The sequence below is a fragment of the Cryptotermes secundus genome, unplaced genomic scaffold (genome assembly GCF_002891405.2).
Source record: "Cryptotermes secundus unplaced genomic scaffold, Csec_1.0 scaffold1105, whole genome shotgun sequence".
Lineage (NCBI taxonomy): Eukaryota > Metazoa > Arthropoda > Insecta > Blattodea > Kalotermitidae > Cryptotermes > Cryptotermes secundus.
Window position 1 is genome coordinate 1,723,729 of NW_019718631.1, and position 19,021 is coordinate 1,742,749.

Below are 19,021 nucleotides of genomic sequence, written 5' to 3' on the forward strand. Positions count from 1 at the left end.
TGTGATATACAGTGAGTTTTCTAGACAGTACTTCTGTGCAGTGAGCTTACATTTATCAGTTGGCCTACTTGAAAAAAGGGGCTTCCAACTCTATAGTTTGAGTGTGCACTTGTAAAAAAATTCTGTTACAAACGGGAAGGGAATTTTGATACTAGAATAAGAAAGTGTGCTTCCATGTTGCCTGTTATGAGCATGTTACTCTTATTTACAATTTCTAAGGTTTCTGGATGGGGCATGCACTTCACCTGAGGGTGACCCCCCACCCCAAGTCTCCATATTAATCACATCTGGAGTCCACCCAACCTCCTATCCAATGGGTACCAGGGGCTCTTTCCTTGGGGGTAAAGCGGCCGGAGCATGAAGCTGATCACTCACCTCAAGCTAGTGCCAAGGTCAAGAAAATGTGGATCTATACATCTACTCCCTCCTATACCTTCATGGCATAGTGCTTAATTAGTTAAGCACAGGGACAACTTTACCTTTTACTGTAATTAACTGATTTAAGTTGTGTGGCCAAATTCTACTTTAAAATTTTCTCTGCAGAAGTAATGTAACGTGAATCTTTTCCAGAACAGATAATTATAAACTGTTTTAGTTTCTGTGGCATCTGAATATCTTTCTCATGTGGAACACCTGTAAACTTCATAATCTAAACCTCTGATTTCCCATTGGTTTATTAACATGTAAGCTCTCTTGGGACTTGTAAACCAAACTATGGGGACTTAATCCAAAAATTAAGCAGTTAACAAGTAATATTTCCCAGTGCACAAAATTAAATATATGTTTGGTAATATACAGGACATAACGGGTTTTACAGCTTTCCCTACTCCTTACTGACTAAGCAATTTTGATTTGAATGCTCTGCCATGCTGAATGGAGATACAGTTTTATCCAACCTCAGCAAACTGAAACCTGTCACTTAAAAGTTTCTGCCTTAATTGGTCATATCTAGGATTGCTACTGTAGGATCATGTTCCAGGGAAATATGGAAAACACACATTCATGATTACAGGGCCTCAGAACTGTTCCGAATTCCTGTTATGAACATAACCCACCTGGATTTGAACCCAGTTCATACAGTTACACTTATTTTTAAACAGCTTTCTTCCATGAAAGAAACATCTTACCATTGCCTTGTGGAAGTATTTTTTTTTTTTTGTTGCTAGTGGAGTGGGACTAAGTCCCTTGCACTATTGTCACTTCTGGCCTATTGTACCAGCCCCAGATGATAGGTGAGGGTGATTGTGGAGCAACTGGTGGAATGAAGACTGGCAGGGGAAACCAAAGTACTCGGAGAAAACCTGCCCCAACGCCACTTTGTCCACCACAAATCCCACTTGACCAGACCCGCGATCGAACCCGGGCCACCGCGGTGGGAAGCAAGTGACTAAGCGCTTGAGCTATGGCGCAGCCTTGTGGAAGTAAGAGGGTAAAATACAAAGAAAACGCTGTTTGGCTTAGGACAGACACATGACAGTATAGTAACCCTGTCCAGTGCAGATTTCCTTATACATAATGCAAATACAAAGGTAAACATTTGCTGAATATGCATGGTCTGCCCCAGCCATAACCTTGAAACACTTCAATTTAGTCATCATAATGCTGAGGTAACGATTTTACCTTCTAACAGCACAATGGTCTTGCAACCTGTGAACCATGGTATTATCAAGACATCTGTTTTAACAACACCTGAAACTGTTACAGGCATGCAATCCAAGCCACAGACTCAGGTGTTATTGGTAATCTGAAGCAGTATAGGTTGGATCATTCATCATCACATTGTGTAACCTGCTTTCTGTCGTCTGGCAGAATGCTATAATATATACAGGAAATGGCACGAATTAAATTATATCAAGTTCAGTTTTCTAGGCTGGGTTTTGATTTATCTAATGTTTTGACAGCTAGGAATAACTAAAATAGTTGAGTTGACTTTAAACCCATTAATCAAACAATAATGTATGAACTGGAAACGTGTATTCATTTGTATTCATTGCATGGAGCAGTATTTACTGTGAAAGCAACATCAACCTGAAGAAATGAACAAGAGAAGTGTATTATTTGTAAGTTGTTCTTGGTGATGAAATTTAATTTTAGTAAAACAGGAACACAGAATGGCATTACAAAACCTTTCAACAAATCAGGCTACCACTTTCCTTGAAAGCTCATGTGATCATTGTGTTCATGCCACATACTCAAAAATGACATATGTTTTAGAGGAAGTTACAGCAATTAATTGATAACATATTTTATATGACAAGCCACTTGTATGAATTACAGTGTCATACTAAATTATAAAACTCACCACATGTTACTCAGTAATCTACGCTTTCAGGATCTCAACTGAATTAAGCAAAGTGAGGAATGAATGAATTGTAGTCTTCATTTCTGAGTGTGGTTGGAGGTATCCTGTCATCAGCAGTCCGAAAGAGAAGAATTCCATCTCTGCAATTATAAGCGTAATTGCTGGATCTTCTGCTGTCTTTGGAATCAGTCAGAATTCCTCAGGGGCTATGGTGAGGGGACTACTGAGGATGAAACTGAAAGAAGGGTAATCTGACCATCGAGAAAATGAACTGGACAAGCTAGCAGACAAGGCAGACCAGTAAGTACTTTCTTCAAGGGAGCTGAGAGCTTGACTGGAACTCATTTGCAGGCAGTGCCATGACCAGTGGCGGTTGGAACTCTGCTCTGACAGTAAACGACAGGGTGACTGGGGATACCCCACCATTGATGGTCCTGGAAGGAGGCTTCTCCCCTGCATTGTTTGTGTTATCTACTGCTGAGGAGAAACGGTTAAAACCCATTTCTCTGATGAAAGATGCACTGAAGCTGAGAATGAAACTGGTCTCTTGATGGAGGACGGCAACCTGACCATCAAGAAGAAAATTCAGACAGACTATCAGAAGAAGTGAGCTGGAGAGGAGGTTGCTCTTCCGAAGGAAAGTGAGGGCTCTGTTAGTGGTCTATTGTTGCTGCAGCTTGACCATGGTGGGAGCTCTGCTGGCCTTGGCAGTATCAACAGACAACAGCTAAAGACACCCTGCCATTAGTAGTCTGGAGGATGTTCACTCCTTGCATTGAAGGGCTCTGATTCTGTGTCTTCTGCTGCTGCAGACAAGTAGCCAAAATTTCTCAGTCTCTAGTGAGAGCCGATGAGAATAAGAACAGAAAATGTTTCTTGATGGGGGCTAGTAACCTATTAAGAACTGGACTGGCTAGCGAGAAGCAAGCAAGGAAAAGAGTCACTCTTCACAGAAGCTTGAGGTCTTGGCTGGAAGTTGGTTGTGGGGCCAGCTGGCATCAGTGGCAGGGGCTCTGCTGTCCCTGGTGTTCCCAACAAATGGTGGCTGCAGATGCCTCACCATTAGTACTTCAAGAGTACACTCCTGTATCAGAGAGCTCAGTTACTGGGTCTTCTGCTGCTGAGAAGCAGCTTCTAAATATTCTCAGGGGCACTGGTGAAGGTCCACCAGGAGTGAGGCTGAAACAGGTCTCTTGATGGGGTCTGGCAGCCTGACCATCAAGAAGATGGAACAGATTGGCCAGCAGAAGTAGCAGTCCAGGAAGACGAAGACTCTTCTCAAGGAAACTGAGGGCTCAGCCAGAAGTTTCACTGCAGGCCCAGCTGAGACCAGTGGTGGGTCCTCTGCTGTCCCCTTGGGTGAATGACTTAGGGTGACAGGGGTACCCCACTATCAGTGATCAAGAGAAGCATACACTTTGTCCATGCCCAGTTCTGAAAGGGCATAAACAAAAGTTTTTCACTCTGGATTGTTAGAGCCCATGGATAGTAGCAGAACTTGAGCTTTGCCATTATGGTTAAGGCTCCTTGAAGGGCCTGAACAAGAGTAAGAGAAGCACAATGGACCCAGTAGTGGTCTGAGTGCTTGAAAGAATGCCTGGAATTTGACCCCCCCCCCAAAAAAAGAAGAAGAAGAAGAAGAAGAAGCCAATATGATCTTCATTTTCTATAAGTTTGCCTTACTTAACTGAGACAAATTTCAGGGGCAGGACAGTACAAAGGGTAAAATGCATCCCTTTCTTTCTATTTCTCTTTATGGCTTTTCTTGTCTTGTTGTGACCCTCACCTTCACATTGTGTACCCTGTCTCCTGTTTTGACACTGCTGACCTAATTAGGATGGTGTAACCACTACATCTGGTGTAGAGGAAAATTTACGTACTACTGGAAATTAATCCTTTCATCAGCAGCATCAGTTATAACCAGCAGAAGTGAGACAACCTTTCAGTGCCAGTCTTGATTATAGGCAACATGGCACAACAGTCTGTTCTGGATGGAACTGCCCTCTACTGGAATCGGTCAGAACAGAGAACTGAAATGTAAGAGAGAGATGAATACAGGAATCTCACAGGGCCTTCAAGGATTCACCTGTGTGCACAAAGATTGACACTGTTCCCACCTTTTTTATTTTTCAGTCTGCAGTTGTATGAAATGACAGTGAAACATTTCTGTGACTCAAACTAAGTCATGAATTCATCCTCTACATGACCACAGAAAGAAAGTGTAACAGATGATAAAGGTATTTGGAAAGGCAAGGCATGAATTTTTGCCATGTTTCAGGAACAGAAATTGTTGTAAAAATTGTTATAGGAAATATGAATATTTCAAGGAATTTTATTTCAGACTGGATTATGTAACTGTTGATACGTGGAGACTTTCAGTGCCCATGCTAAACATTGCTGTGAAGAAGCACGAAGAAAGTTAAAAAGGTCATGTCCAGCATCGACCTTTCTCGAAGCAGCAGAAATCACTGAAACATTTGCCACTGGAGAAACTAGAATCTGCATTTGCTGCATGGTTCAAGCAAGCACATGAGAGTAATGCTTCCATAGATAGAACCTCCCTCCGAAGGAGAAGGCATGGCATACTGCTTCTCGTCTGGGAGTAGCCAACTTTTCGGCTTCCAATGGATGGATTGTCAGATTTAAGAGGAGACATAACACTGTTTACAGAGCTGTATCATGTGAGAGCAGGTGTGTATACCCAGAAATGGCAGAAGACTGGAACAGTTATTGACTATTGCAAAAACTGAAGGTTATGAACTCTGTAATATACATATTACAGGTCTACTTTTCATTTTCCAACCTAGCCAAACCTTCACTTTTCAAGGAGATTTTTGCTGTGGTGGTATAAAATCCAAACAGCAGGTTATCGAACTGCTGATGGTAGTTATAAATTGTCACCTCTTGTAACTGGAGAATATAAAAGTTCACATTGTTCAAGGATGTCAAGAGACTGCATACAAAATATGAAGCTAATACAAATTCTTAGGTAACTACCAAAATTACCTCACAGTTAAATAGAAAACTGGGTGCTAAAATCGCAAAATCCTACTTCCCATTGATCATTGTGCTATGCACCCAGTTTCTCAGCAACATCAAAGTGATATTTCTTCCAGCCTGTCACAGCCTTTAGATTTGGGAATCATCCATGACAGATGAGGGACTGCTCCAAGATGTTACACAGATGAAGCTGGATGTGCTGTCTGCAATGCACTTCACACCAGAAGCCTGGAGATTGGTAACACGCACTACAATAAAGAACTCCTTTGTGAAGTGTGGTTTCTCAATTGATCATGTCAGCAGTAATGATAACAGTGTGGATGAAGATGACTGGCACAGTTCACAACCTCCTGGAGTGCGGTTTGAGGACTACAGGACATATGACACTGCTCTTAAGGTTTGTGTAACCCAGAGCAGTGGTCCTCAACCTCTGTCAGACTGTGACCCTGTAAATTCTTTTCTCTATGAGTGCCTGGTATGCCGTGGCCCAATAGTTGAGAAACACTGACCTAGAGTAGCGACCAGGTGTGGGATCAATATTTGACTAGGCCAGAAGAAAAAAGAGAACTTCCAAAACATGAAGCAACATTCTTGGATGCACTGAAAGTACTGGAAGCAGTCAGAAAGTACACGTCAATTGGCTGCCAAGAACAATATTATTTTAATGTGCAACAAAGTTGAGAATGAATCATACAGACTGAGAGCTCAAGAAAAAAAGAAACAAAAGACTCTTACTGAATGGTTAGGGATATAATTTTAACTAGGCATGTACCATAATTACCAGTCTATCTGGCTGTCAATGCTGAAACAATACCTTGAAATAAACTATGACCACTGTCTTCCTCATCCCTTCCATTAATAGTAATCATCTCATTTTAGCCACATAAAAACAGCAGTTGATAAAGAACCATAAAAGAAACCAAGAACCATATTTGCATCTCCATATACAAAGTTAAGTGTTCAAACATGTATTTTTTTAAATCTTCAAAAGTTACGGTATAAAGAAACCCCAATTTTCTTTATGTTATATCATTCTCAGTCCCCAGACTTTACACTTCCCTCGATTTTACACTTATTTTAGGCGGTCCCTTAAAAAGTAGAAAATTTAGGTTTCATTGTCAATTGATTTCGACATTGCACAGAATGGAAATAATGAACTCAAGGACACAAACATAAACTGCTGAAAAGTTACAGCTTGTCTATGCATGAAATATAAATAGCAAAACAGATGCTTAATTGAAACAGTCACCACCATGAGAACGGGGGCACATGGTAGTGTAGTTGGTTGAGGCACTATGCTACAAGCCGGAAGGTTGTGGGATCGAATCCCAATGAGGTGGATTTTTTCAATTTACCTAATCCTTCCAGCCGCATTATGTCCCTGGGGTTGACTCAGCCTCTAACAGAAATGAGTACCAGGAATATTCTTGGGGGTAAAGAGCAGCCGGTGCATAAGGCTGGCAACCTTACTGCTATCTATGAGCTGATTGTCTAGAAAATATGGGAACCTCAACATCTCACAACCCTATGGGCCTCCACGGCCTGTTACAGGGATACCTTTACTTTTACTTCCGTTTTTTTACCACCATGAGAACTTGAAGACATATAAATATTTAATTTCAGAATTGAATATGTTAAATACAGGAAGGAAAATAAGGTGTGACAAATCAGTTTGACATTACATTCCTTCTGAGTTTTAATGTTACAATACTTGTGGTACAAGAAAGAAATAGGTAACTCTTTCAGAGTTATCTGACAAGACATCCTTTGTAGCAAACATAGAAGTCAGCAACAACATTAATATCACAGCACAGTTTCTAATTAACTTAAGCAATCTTAAAAATGTCTTCACATCGACTTATACCCATAATCATTCTGGTAACAAAGTTTTTGATACTGACCCGGTCATAAATGAAATGCAGTATTTGGCAATAAAAATATACAAGGATTTATTTACTTTTATGAAAATGAAACGATGGGGAGAAGGCTAGACAAAACAAACAACGACCACACAAAGTAATTCGGAAGATATGTATCAGCGTCACATACTGAACAGGTGGTAGAAATTTGAACTTTGGGTTGGAAGGTATAAACACCCCTCTGACTTGGCACAAATTTTGAAGCTAATCTTCTCTCACTTGAGATCAACCAGAACACACCTCAGAATGCTCATCCCACGCTGACACCTACAGGACAAAGGGAAACAGTGGATTAGATAGTTTTCAGACTATTCATTAATACTCTACTTGAATTAGTGTCAAAATAACCAGGAGCACTGCTGTGATTCTGCTTCCTAATTTCAGTAGCTTTGTGCTTATACTCAAAGCAAGATTCCTTTCTTTCTTGAAAAAAATACCTGGAACTCTATGTATCAGATTTTAATTGCTAGAGGCAATAAACACGTGTCTTTGTTTGGTACTTAAGCCCATTGTTGTGGTAACATTTTGCCCCTAGCTTGTACGTCATCCAGAAAACAACACGAGAACACCCAGGCCACTACAGTATCAAAATTCAAAGAGAGGGATATCAAACTATATTGTTGGACAAGCGGAAGATACCCCTATGTTAACTAAGTATCGATTATAACATCCAATATTTCAGATCATGAAATATCTCAGTTATATGTGATGAAAAAGTGGACAATATTATATTTAAGCATCCTGTTGCACTCCATATGATAAATGATATAATGATACAAATTCCATCTCAAGTGCAAACAATATATTTTGTGTCTTTGATCTTGTTCCCCTACACTACATGTTTCGGCCTCAGACGGCCATCATCAGGTGTATAACACTCACGTCGCTGTCACACTGCACCCAGCTCAAAATTTAACATTTACAAACATTTTCCTTGTTATTATCAACTTCTACTTCGTTGATAACTGTCTGGTTTGTAGCTTATTTTATTTTACACACGTTAATTTTGACTTTGTTGTAATAACACTATAATAAAATCTTTAGTTCTAATTTTAAAAACCTTTAAAATTCGTTCCTAAATTTTAAAATTTTAAAATTGTTAGGGTTATTCGCCCTATGTTTAAAGTGCTGCAGCGGCTAGTTCTTGTTACCACACTGTATAGGTGTTATCTTGTGTGGTCTTTCTGTGTGCGTGCCGCTGCTATTCTTTACTACGTGTTTTTAAATGTTAAATTTTGAGCTGGGTGTAGTGTGACAGCGACGTGAGTGTTATACACCTGATGATGGCCGTCTAAGGCCGAAACATGTAGTGCAGGGGCACAAGATCAAAGACACAAAATATATTGTTTGCACTTGAGACGGAATTTGTATCATTATATCATTTATCGAAAAAGTGGACATTCTATACAGTGAACAGTTTTGGCATAGCTGAGACACCTGATGATGGCCATTTGGGGCCGAAACATGTTGTGCTAAGGAGTGATAGAAATAGTTGCATTATTGATGGAATTATATTTTGTATGAAAGATATATTAATGCAACAGGATGATAGATACAATATTGAGTAAATGTGAAATAAAACAGTCATGTAAGATTTGAGGCTTTCACGGCGGTGACTATGAAGAAAGCAGTCTTCTGGGATTTGGCACCGTGTATATGTGGTGTTAACCGACGTTTCGGAGGAACGTATCGCCTCCATCTTCAGGGTAGAAGGAAAAATATAAGAAATACGCAAGCGAAGAGACCGTGAGAACCGGTAAAAGCAATCTGCTTCTTATATTTTTCCTTCTACCCTGAAGATGGAGGCGATACGTTCCTCCGAAACGTCGGTTAACACCACATATACACGGTGCAAAATCCCAGAAGACTGCTTTCTTCATAAAACAGTCATGAGTGTAACAGCAGTCACAGAAACCATGACTGCATATTACTTATAGCGAACTCTCTCATGGTGTTAATACCAGACAGAGCCCATCATTGGGCACAGTCATGAACCAGTTCCATCTACCTCCTATAGGGATACAAAACGCTGGACCTGAAGAGAGAATACAGGAACACTTTACAAAATTTTGGTATACAGTCATGGGCAGAAATGCTTGGCAAACTGTGAGACAGATGAAACAAACATATGTATTAAACTACTCATAAGGAGATACATATTGTTAATGTTTTATGATTATACATATACTGGGGGAAGTTTTTCAGTTAATGGAACTGAGGAGTTAGGTTACAGTACAAGTGAGTTAGTAACTACTACCTTCAACAATGGAGGCAAGCAGTAGCGTAGTTGGTTGAGGCACTATGCTACAAGCCGGAAGGTCGTGGGATCGAATCTAAACGAGGTGACTGGATTTTCAATTGACCTAATCCTTCCAGCCACACTATGACCTTGGGGTCCACTCAGCTTCTAACAGAAATGAGTACCAGGAATTCCCTGGGGTGAGGGGGGTGAAAAGGCAGCCAGTGTGTAAGGCTGACAACCTTACTGCCATCTATGAGCCGACTGTCTAGAAGATGTGGGAGCCTCAATCCCTCACACCACTATGGGCTTTCATGGCCTATTACAGGGACACCTTTACCTTTGCCTTTACCTTTACCTTCACCAACAGGCAGTTCCACAAGGGGCAATACCCACCTGACAGTCACGGCTGCAGTACCACTGATTCCCACATCCAGCACACACAAACTGAGCAGCTCTCTGATGGCAGCCCTGACATTCTGGTACATCTTCAGCTGCCATTTCTGGACCTTGATCGTCCTCATTCTCTCCTTGACTTCTCCTACCATCACCATCTCCAGACTCGTCAATCACCAAGCGGTCTGCGCTGTCCTCCTGCTCTTCCTCCTGAAATATCAACATTAAGATATCAGATTCTCACAGAGCAATATGCAGCTAATCATAGCTGTACAAAACAGGCAACTTCTGGTGAATTTATAATTCCACAAACTATGTTGTCTTTTGAACTATTAACATGGACCATTATAAAGAGAAACAGAAGCAAAACCCAACCAATGGACATGAAATGTTCTAGAAGTAACTAAGGAAAAACAAGAAAGAACTGAATTAGAAATTAAACTGGAATGAAGATTACTTATAATAGATTAGAATTTCATATGTAAAACCAAACATGAACCTGGGAAATTTATTATAATGTTCAAGTGTCCTGAATCAAACTTCAAAGCAATGCCATTACAAAGCACAGCAACACAATATACATGCACTATCCACATATCCACAATCTAACAGCCTCAACGTGTAAGATGTGTGTCCAGCATTAAGCACTTGCCTTTTCACATGCTATTAGCTTCAGAGAGAACAAAACATATATCCTTACCACTAGCACTACTTCTTCTTTGGCTTTAACTGGCTGAGCAGCCACAGGTGTAATGGTGATCTCATTTCTTGTCTGGAAAGAAAAATGCATAAGAAATGAGGTTGCCACTCATGTATATACATGCAGTGTAGTGTATTTCCTATAGCCCTATTAATATCAGTGCCATTGGGATATCTTCTGGGGGGGGGCAGGAAATCTGCTTGCGAACTTACCATTAACCTCTTCAAAACTAGTCCTACTGATCAACTTGAAATGTACTGGATAGAAGAATACTTTTCCGTATAATTTCAATTTTGGTATTATCTTTTGGTATATTTTGTTATTTTTCAAGTTTTTATATATATATTTTTAGGGGTCCAGAAGCGGCCTCTGTAGTCTAGAGGTAACGTTCCCACCTCATGACTCGTAGTACGCGGGTTCAAACCCGGCGGAGGTCATGGAATTTTTAAGGGCAAAAAAATTCAGGGAACAAGTCCTCCGGGAGGGACTTTAAGCCGTGGGTCCCTTGTCATAGCTTTACGGCACATAAAAGAACCTCATATCTCCTAAGGAGGTCACTGAGCCAAATTCAAGGATATTTCCCGCCCAACAGTAATCTCTAACGCCTCTGATAGATGGGGGAAGCATTACAGATACTGCCAAGCCAGTAGAGGCCGAACTCGCTGGCTTGGTCGGGACTGATGGTAAGCACCAGTATTGGTAGGGTATAGAGACTGGTAGAATATCATAGAGGGAAGCACAATAGATCAAACTGGTCGCGGTGCATGGGGAAACCCACCCTCTCTAAATAACTAACTAGGAGTCCAGAGGTGCCATGGCCTGCCCCCCTCCCAGTGGCACCCATGCCCATTATGTATAATATGCAACTGTGAATTATGGGAAAACATTAAGATAGTGAGTGGACAGTCATGGTGGTATTTTACAACATGTCAAATACAGTCAGTATCTTTTATACATTACTTGTTTTTACTTTATAACTATAGCAAATTTCACATGCTTAACTGCAGCTGTTTGCAAGTTATAATCAAGTTAAAATGCCTATAACACGACCTAACTTGAAAAAATTAAATTACATTACATATTTAATTTTTGATGCATTTTAAAACAATGCGTAATGAGCCACTAGGTTTGTTGTGAATGGAATGGAATTCAGCAGTTAATCCTTGTTAATGTGTGTGCATGAAGTTCATTTCATATTAGACACAAGAGATGTCAGTTATAAGAACATAAAGTGGACTAAAATGAGCCAGTATGAAGTTCACTGTTACACAGTTCAGCAGTGATGCAAAAGAACAAACTTGTCTAACAATCCAAACAAGATGGTAATTATACCCTTTACTAGGAGGAGGGATATCAAGGGGCTTAAGGAACTGATCCTCTTCAGTCAAGTGATTCAGCTATGCAGTGAAGTCAAGTACCTTTGAATAACATTAGACAAGGGACTGACATGGAAGAAACAGTTGGACAAGGCTATTAACGAGGCCTGTAAGGCCTTCTGGATATGCAGAGGCACATTTGGAAAACCCTGGGGGCTGAAAGCAAAGGTGGTGTACTGGATATACACTGCTGCAGTAAGACCCATAATTCCCTATGCTGCCACTATATGGTGGCCTAGAGTTCAACTTAAAACAAGTCAGGCAGAACTAAGCGCAGTGCAAAGGACAGCCTGCTTGGGAATTACGGGAGCAATGAGAACAGCTCAAACAGCTGCAATGGAAATCCTACTAGGACTCCCCCCACTGCATCTGCAGATGGAAGCAGAGGCCAAGTTAGGAAATTACAAATTGCATTGCAATGATCAATGGAGACCTAAACCCAAAGGTTTAGGACATGCATACATGATTCAGGACATGAAAAAAGAACCCATCCTACAGATGGGATGTGATAAAATGATACCGAAACATGTTTATGATAAACCCTTCAGGATCATATTTCCTGATAGAAATGAATGGAAAGAGGGGTTTCAACCCAATAGAAAGGGGGGACTAATCTGGTATACAGATGGTTCCAAGACAAATATAAGCACTGGACCTGGGTTGTATTGTGATGGAACAGGGCAGAAACGTAGTTTCAGCCTTGGTCAGTATACAAAACAGTATTCCAGGCAGAAGTGTGCGCCATTAAGGCATGCGCCATTCAGAATTTAGATAGAAAATATAAAAATAGGAATATGTGTATTCTATCAGATAGTCAAGCTGCAATTAAAGCCTTTGGTGCACACCAAATCATTTCAAAACTGGTCTGGGACTGCCACCAATCCCTCACACAACTGGCCAGACATAACAAAAAAACAGAGTTCAACTGATATGGGTGCCAGGCCATGAGGGTATTGCTGGGAATGAAACCCCAGATCAGCTGGCAAGAATAGGATCTGAACATCTGAATCAGCTTGTGGCATCTCAGTAGGAGAGTACTGCTGGGAACAGCTACGAACAGCCATTCGTAGGCCCTGAACCAGATTGCGGCATCTCGGTAGGAGTTGCCAAGATAGTGATCAGGGACTGGACTAACAGAAATCATAAAAAAAACACTGGGAATCCAAGACTGGACTCAAACAGGCAAAAGGATTTATATCAGGACCCTCTGCCAAAAGAATTGAGGGGCCTATGAAAATTAAACAGAGGTCAGTTAAGATGGGCGGTAGGATTACTTACTGGACACTGCCACCTAAAAGAGCACCTTTTCAAACTGGGACTGACAAACAACCCAACCTGTGAAAGGTGCCTACAAGAAGACGAATCAGCCACACACATCTTATGTGATTGCGAGGCTATAGCTTACTTAAGATTCCGCCACCTGGGTCACTTCTTCATGGAACCAAGTGACTTTTATGATGCCCCCATAAATAAAGTCCTACACTGCATTTGAAATGTAGGATTAATAAAGGGTTAATCCAAAAGGGAAGCACACTAGATCATTAAAGGTCACGGTGCAAGGGCCGAATTTATGGCCCACCCCTCATGCTCATACTCAAGTTCACAAGTTCACTGTTAACCATTCCCACGGAGACCATTTCATTCTTCTGCCACAAATTTGGGCTGAGTAATCATCAAATCTAAATGTTTTTATATAGTCTGATGAATACTGATTACATTTAAAAATGCTCCAAATTAAAATAGCCTTTAATGAGATGTCCATTTTACTTTGTGTATGATTTATTCATACATTTTTGAGAAATAACAATCGTTAAACAGTGAACAGGTATAAAAATCCCAAGAAAATATGTTACTGCATCACTGTTTATTCACAACATAAAAACAATTTTATCACTGGTATACACATACCTCCAACAAATTATTACCACAATGGAAAATAAATGTCAGTGCATTTAATTTTCTATATCCCATACCATAAATATGTTGCCAGTTCTATAATACAACAAATCCAGAAACTGCCCTGAACCCTGCGCTCTGACATCATGTTAAATACCGGGTAAATTGTTCCTTTCCCAAAATAATCTTGACAGTAATGTGTACATTTGGCTTTTGTCGTGGCACAGGCATATATTCCTATGTACAGTGTAATCTATGTGTACAGCTGACTAAACATTAGAGTAGTTGCCTGAGAATTTCCCTCTACTCGAGTACAAACGCAGTCAGTTACTGCATGCTCAATAACAGAAAATGTTAGGCCTGCTGGATCTCTGACTTCTGTTTATATAGTATACTGTTACTTGCTCTTAGTCAGTCCCCTTCCTACCTCACTCTCACAATGCAGTCATCCACTGCAGTCTGGGATGGAGGTGTGCATATCATATCTACTTCTGCATCAAGTGCCAACATTTTTAGGTTACCTTAATTTGAGTCTCACACATCATAAGTCATTATTTATTAGTTGACATTTAATTCGTAGTCAAATTCTCTCATGAATGACATTTCTTCTACATGTATTTTACTGACCATGGCTCCATTCCGATACAATGCGTGCTCAACATTTGGCTTGAAATTTGCGGTTTTTTTTTTATTCTACCGTTGTTTTGGGGCTATATTTACTGTGTAATTAGATTATGTGTACCCATACAAATGTTTAAAACTGTGTTTTGAACCATATGACCATAATTATAATAAACTGTTCAGCTCTGTACATGCTAATTGCACTGGTATCAAGTGGGGTTGGCCTTGTACATTAGTAAGTACATTAACCTATGATATAAAGCATATACAAAGATATCTTCTCATATTCTCTGTGTGTAACTGACCTTAAATTTACTTTTTCTCAGTATGGCTGTAATGTATTAGTAATCAAGTCCATGCATTAAGGTTGATACAGCCTTAATAACAGTGACATGTTCCTCTTTGCATAACAATACATGTATCTTGCACACTGTCTGTTGCAGAAAGCTTACTCTGAGCAAACAATAGTGAAAATTCTGTATTGGCTATTTTGAGATAAGGGACCAATTTTCATAAATTTGAGTTTCTGGTGTGACTGCATATCAATTTCATACTGTCACCACTGGATTGGATGTTTTTATGAAACAGTGCCATTAATTCATGCTTTAATATGACTTTGATCATTAACATGTCTTCCAGTAACATCCCTCAGCAGCTGATTAAATAAATTCTCACTGTTAACGAAGATGAAATTTCATGAGAACCCATTCTGAACTACTTTAGTTCAGAATGCTACACCTTATTACTTCAGATTAAAATTATCGCAGTCCAAAACAGTTCCAAATCACAATCTATATCCTCATTGCCAATTTGTGTTCTATCCTACCACTGAAATACTAATGACACCTGTTCCACATTCTTTGATCCTGTTTGTTACTAGTACCACACTACTGTTTTGAACAATGGAACAGCACATGTGCACACACATCAGCCTGCGTTCTGTCCCGTCCAAAGCTTGTCACTAGCGTGCATGCTGTCTAGTGGTTCACATCTGAGATATCTTTGAATAGTAAACTACTGACTTCTGAAAGAAATGCCACGTAATTATTTAGCAAGTCTCTTCCCATCTTAAGTAAAACAGATATCAGATAAAGAGCTCCCAAATGTATTATTTGCAGACTCAAAGCCATGGGGGACAGAATATCAGGTCCATGCAATTACTGTGTTTTGGTGACCTATATGTATTTATGTAACATGACAGTATCACAAAGAAAAAGTGTGTTTGAGATGCAAAATAAGCTAAATTGTATGTTCCGGAATATTATAATCTCATATTCCATATTTATGGAAATGTTCATTTTTAAAATGTCAGAATGCTTTGGACTAGAGTGTTGTAAAGATCATGCTGTGTGGTGGTGAACATCTGCTATAATCAATATATCTACCGTGTGCAAGATAAAGTTGTCCCTGTGCTTAATTAAGTACCATGTAAACATACAGGGGAGTGGATATATATAGCTCCATACACTCACATCCTCAGTGCCAGATGGAGGTGAGTGGTCAATTTCACAGCCCACTTGCATTATCCCTGGGGAAAGAGCCAACAGGATTTTTGTCACTTTCCTCAGTTCCTCCAGGCAGATGCCAGGATAATACATCAAATCAGGCGACAATCAATTCCTTCCACCCCATTTCCAGTTCAGTAGTCACTGATAATGATACCGGAAGATATATAGCCTACGCAACTGATACTGTTATTAAATAAACGTATAAGAAGGACTCTTCCATGGAAGGTAGACATTTATGTACATGTAATTCCCCATAAACAAAGCAGTTCTTTGAATTCCCAATAGTACAAGCAATATGGATGCCAGGGATTTAGGCTCTGAATGTAGTTAAGTGAATTGGGTGGGCTGAGGATAATGTCCAGTAGCAAGCCTTTGTGGACAAGTTCCTTTACATGGAATTCCTGGCCACATGTGAAGGGATCAATGAAGACCCTGTACCACTGAGGAAGTTATATAGCTATTAATAATGTGTTCACATACAGGAAACAATTTTAATTACTCAGTTGATTATTCTAAGATATGTGGAATAGATGATATCTCATTTCACTGAGCAGGCTGGTATGGTGGCAGTGCTCTAGTATTCAAGAAGTAGTTGTTGGTTCCAATGAAGACCAGTTTTCTTGTCTGAGGATTTTTGTGGTTTTCCTCAGTCCTTCAACATGTATGCCAACAGTACCCTTATTTGGTCATGGTCACTTCCTTCCAAAATCTTTGGACTTCATTATTTTTAAAACTTTACACTGTGAAATACTGACAGCATCGTAAAATAAATCACACCCACAAAAACTGATATTCTCATCTCCTTGAAGTTCTTCAGTGCTTTGTACTCTGCAGATATGTCACTCAACTCAATCTAAGAAGTTGGTTTATAATGAAGGGAACTGCAGTGAAGTGACCAAACAGAGAGTCCAGAGGTAGTATTTTGTGTTGAACCTTCAATGTTTTATGAGACTCTACTGCAGTCTAATATAAGACAACTTACCTTTGAGGTTGATAGCAGATCACTTATGGAGACATGCGCTGCTGTTCCATGAAGGGTTGTGGCATTAGTGCTGATAACACTGGGCAATCTCTCTGGAGCAGTAAGTAACCTTGCTAATGTTGGTGAGAAGGTCGTTGGCCGTGCACTAATGCTGGTGTCTCCCCTGTGCTGTGTCGCATTATTAGACTTTGTGAGGATTCCATGTAGAAGTGACGATGAAGGGGACTGATGTGGTGGAGAGTGTGGTGCCAGCACAGGATGCAGAGTCACCTCAGGGTATGGTGGAGGTTTACTAGCAGTTGTAGTGGCTGGCAGTGGTTCGTGACGCTGTTCTGTTTGGCTTAACTTTGCAAATTGCACTAACACATCCTTAAAACTGATTCCCCCACTTGAACCCCCAGAATTTGCATTGCTTCCTGGCTCAGGAGTAGCATGAGAAGGGGCCCCACTCCGCGAGGAGTCAGCACTGGATGGACGAGAGGTATCCTGCCTAGCAGATGCTTCTCCCATGGCATTCAGGAGGAAACTGATGTCTCCCATTTCAGATGCAGAACCCACTAGGCCTGTCCGCATCTGGGAGCCTGAGCCTAGAGCCAAGGAAGCCATACTAAGAATGCCTCCTCCACCACTCACCCTAGTAGAAGATACAAGATTGTCTGTCAATTGTTGCGTGTTTGGTGTTGGGGACAGAGAACTCTTGAGCCTGCGGCCACGGCGAGGAACAGTTTCTGGATGTCTAGAACGATAATCTGCTATGATGGACCTAACATCTAGGATGGGCCCTTGCCGACCTTCGCCTATGACAGGGTTCTGTCCATTGTTACTGCCATTGGTGCCAATGTTTCCCGAAGGTACTATGACAGCAGTGGTAGGCTTTGGCAATATTGGACGGTGTATCCGTCCACCAGTTTTGTCTCTGTTGCCCAAGTCAGGAACTTTAATTGAAGAAACACTTGGAGCAGTGGACTGAGAGGGAACTGAAGATGTTGACAGAGATGCAGTGAGACCACCTGGGCCAGAGGATACAATTGGTACCATCATCAGTGGTAACTGGTTTTGGCTGCTCTTTAAAACAGACACACTACCTACTGGTGGAGGTTGCAAGCTGAACTGTGACACTGTGTTCTGTTCTTTGGAATTCATTTTAGCTGAAGATGCTTTCATACTGGCAGGATCCCCACTAGAAGGTATCCCACCAATACCAACACTGCATTCACCAAACCTTGTGTCAGATGAGAGGTCCCAGTCCAGGGTGTCACTGGGCTTGCTCACATTACCCATGGTGAGCAGAATCACTTGCCTTTTCCGCTGCAGACGTAGGTACATTTCCTCTTTCACTTTCTTGAGACGAATTATGTTGTTCCATTCATGCTCCTTGGCACGGGCAAGTGTATTCAGCGTATGAATTTCCTGCTGCAATTTCTCTGTGTATTTCTGGATTTCTTCAAGGCCAGTCCTCGAAGCACTGTCCACATACTCATTCACCATGCGTTCGCGTTCCTCGTACTCCCTGCTGGACAACTTGAGCTTCTTCACTATAGCTGGAGTATCACTGTCACTATCACTACTTATGTGTTTTCTCCTTGTGTTCTGACTCCTCTTTGATACTACACCTTGGCTTTCTGGGCTGCTGGTGGCACTGTTTTCATCCTCATCTTCAGGAGAAGGCGGCAGACTACATAGATCATCTTGTTGTGGCTTATTATGCTCTGAAATTTTCTTGGTGCTAGGAATCTCACTTCCTGTGGGTACCTTCTCTGCTTCAGGAACATCATCACCCTCATTTCCCTTCTCATCTTGGTCAGCCGTCTCGGCGTCTTTGATTTCAGACGTAGAGGATTTGTTCTCTGCATCTGAACCTGCAATAAACACAAAGTATCATAAAATTTACATCTTATTTCGACTTGTTGCTAATTCTCCTCATTGCCTATAAAGGCTTGTTACAACAGCAAACTCATAACACTACAATTATACTGGTACTGCCAACTATGTAAGATATATTTGCATGCACAGTATTTTGGGAGTTTGCCTTCAGGTGACCATCACTATGCTGACAGACACTTGTACTGTTATTATTTTAAA

At 40.7% G+C, this 19,021-nt stretch overlaps 1 protein-coding gene across 1 annotated transcript in view; it reads right to left on the reverse strand.

Moving 5' to 3' along the window:
* Nucleotides 1-6,973: 6,973 nt before the first annotated feature.
* The window catches only part of LOC111862823, a 244,110-nt gene continuing 232,062 nt past the window's right edge, over nucleotides 6,974-19,021 (reverse strand). The window contains exons 3-6 of the mRNA XM_023848550.2: nucleotides 16,940-18,798; nucleotides 10,557-10,628; nucleotides 9,857-10,066; nucleotides 6,974-7,488 (exon numbers count right to left, since the gene is read on the reverse strand). Of these exons, the coding sequence (XP_023704318.1) occupies nucleotides 7,447-7,488; nucleotides 9,857-10,066; nucleotides 10,557-10,628; nucleotides 16,940-18,798 (2,183 nt within the window). The 3' untranslated portion in view covers nucleotides 6,974-7,446. The remainder of the gene's footprint in view (nucleotides 7,489-9,856; nucleotides 10,067-10,556; nucleotides 10,629-16,939; nucleotides 18,799-19,021) is intronic.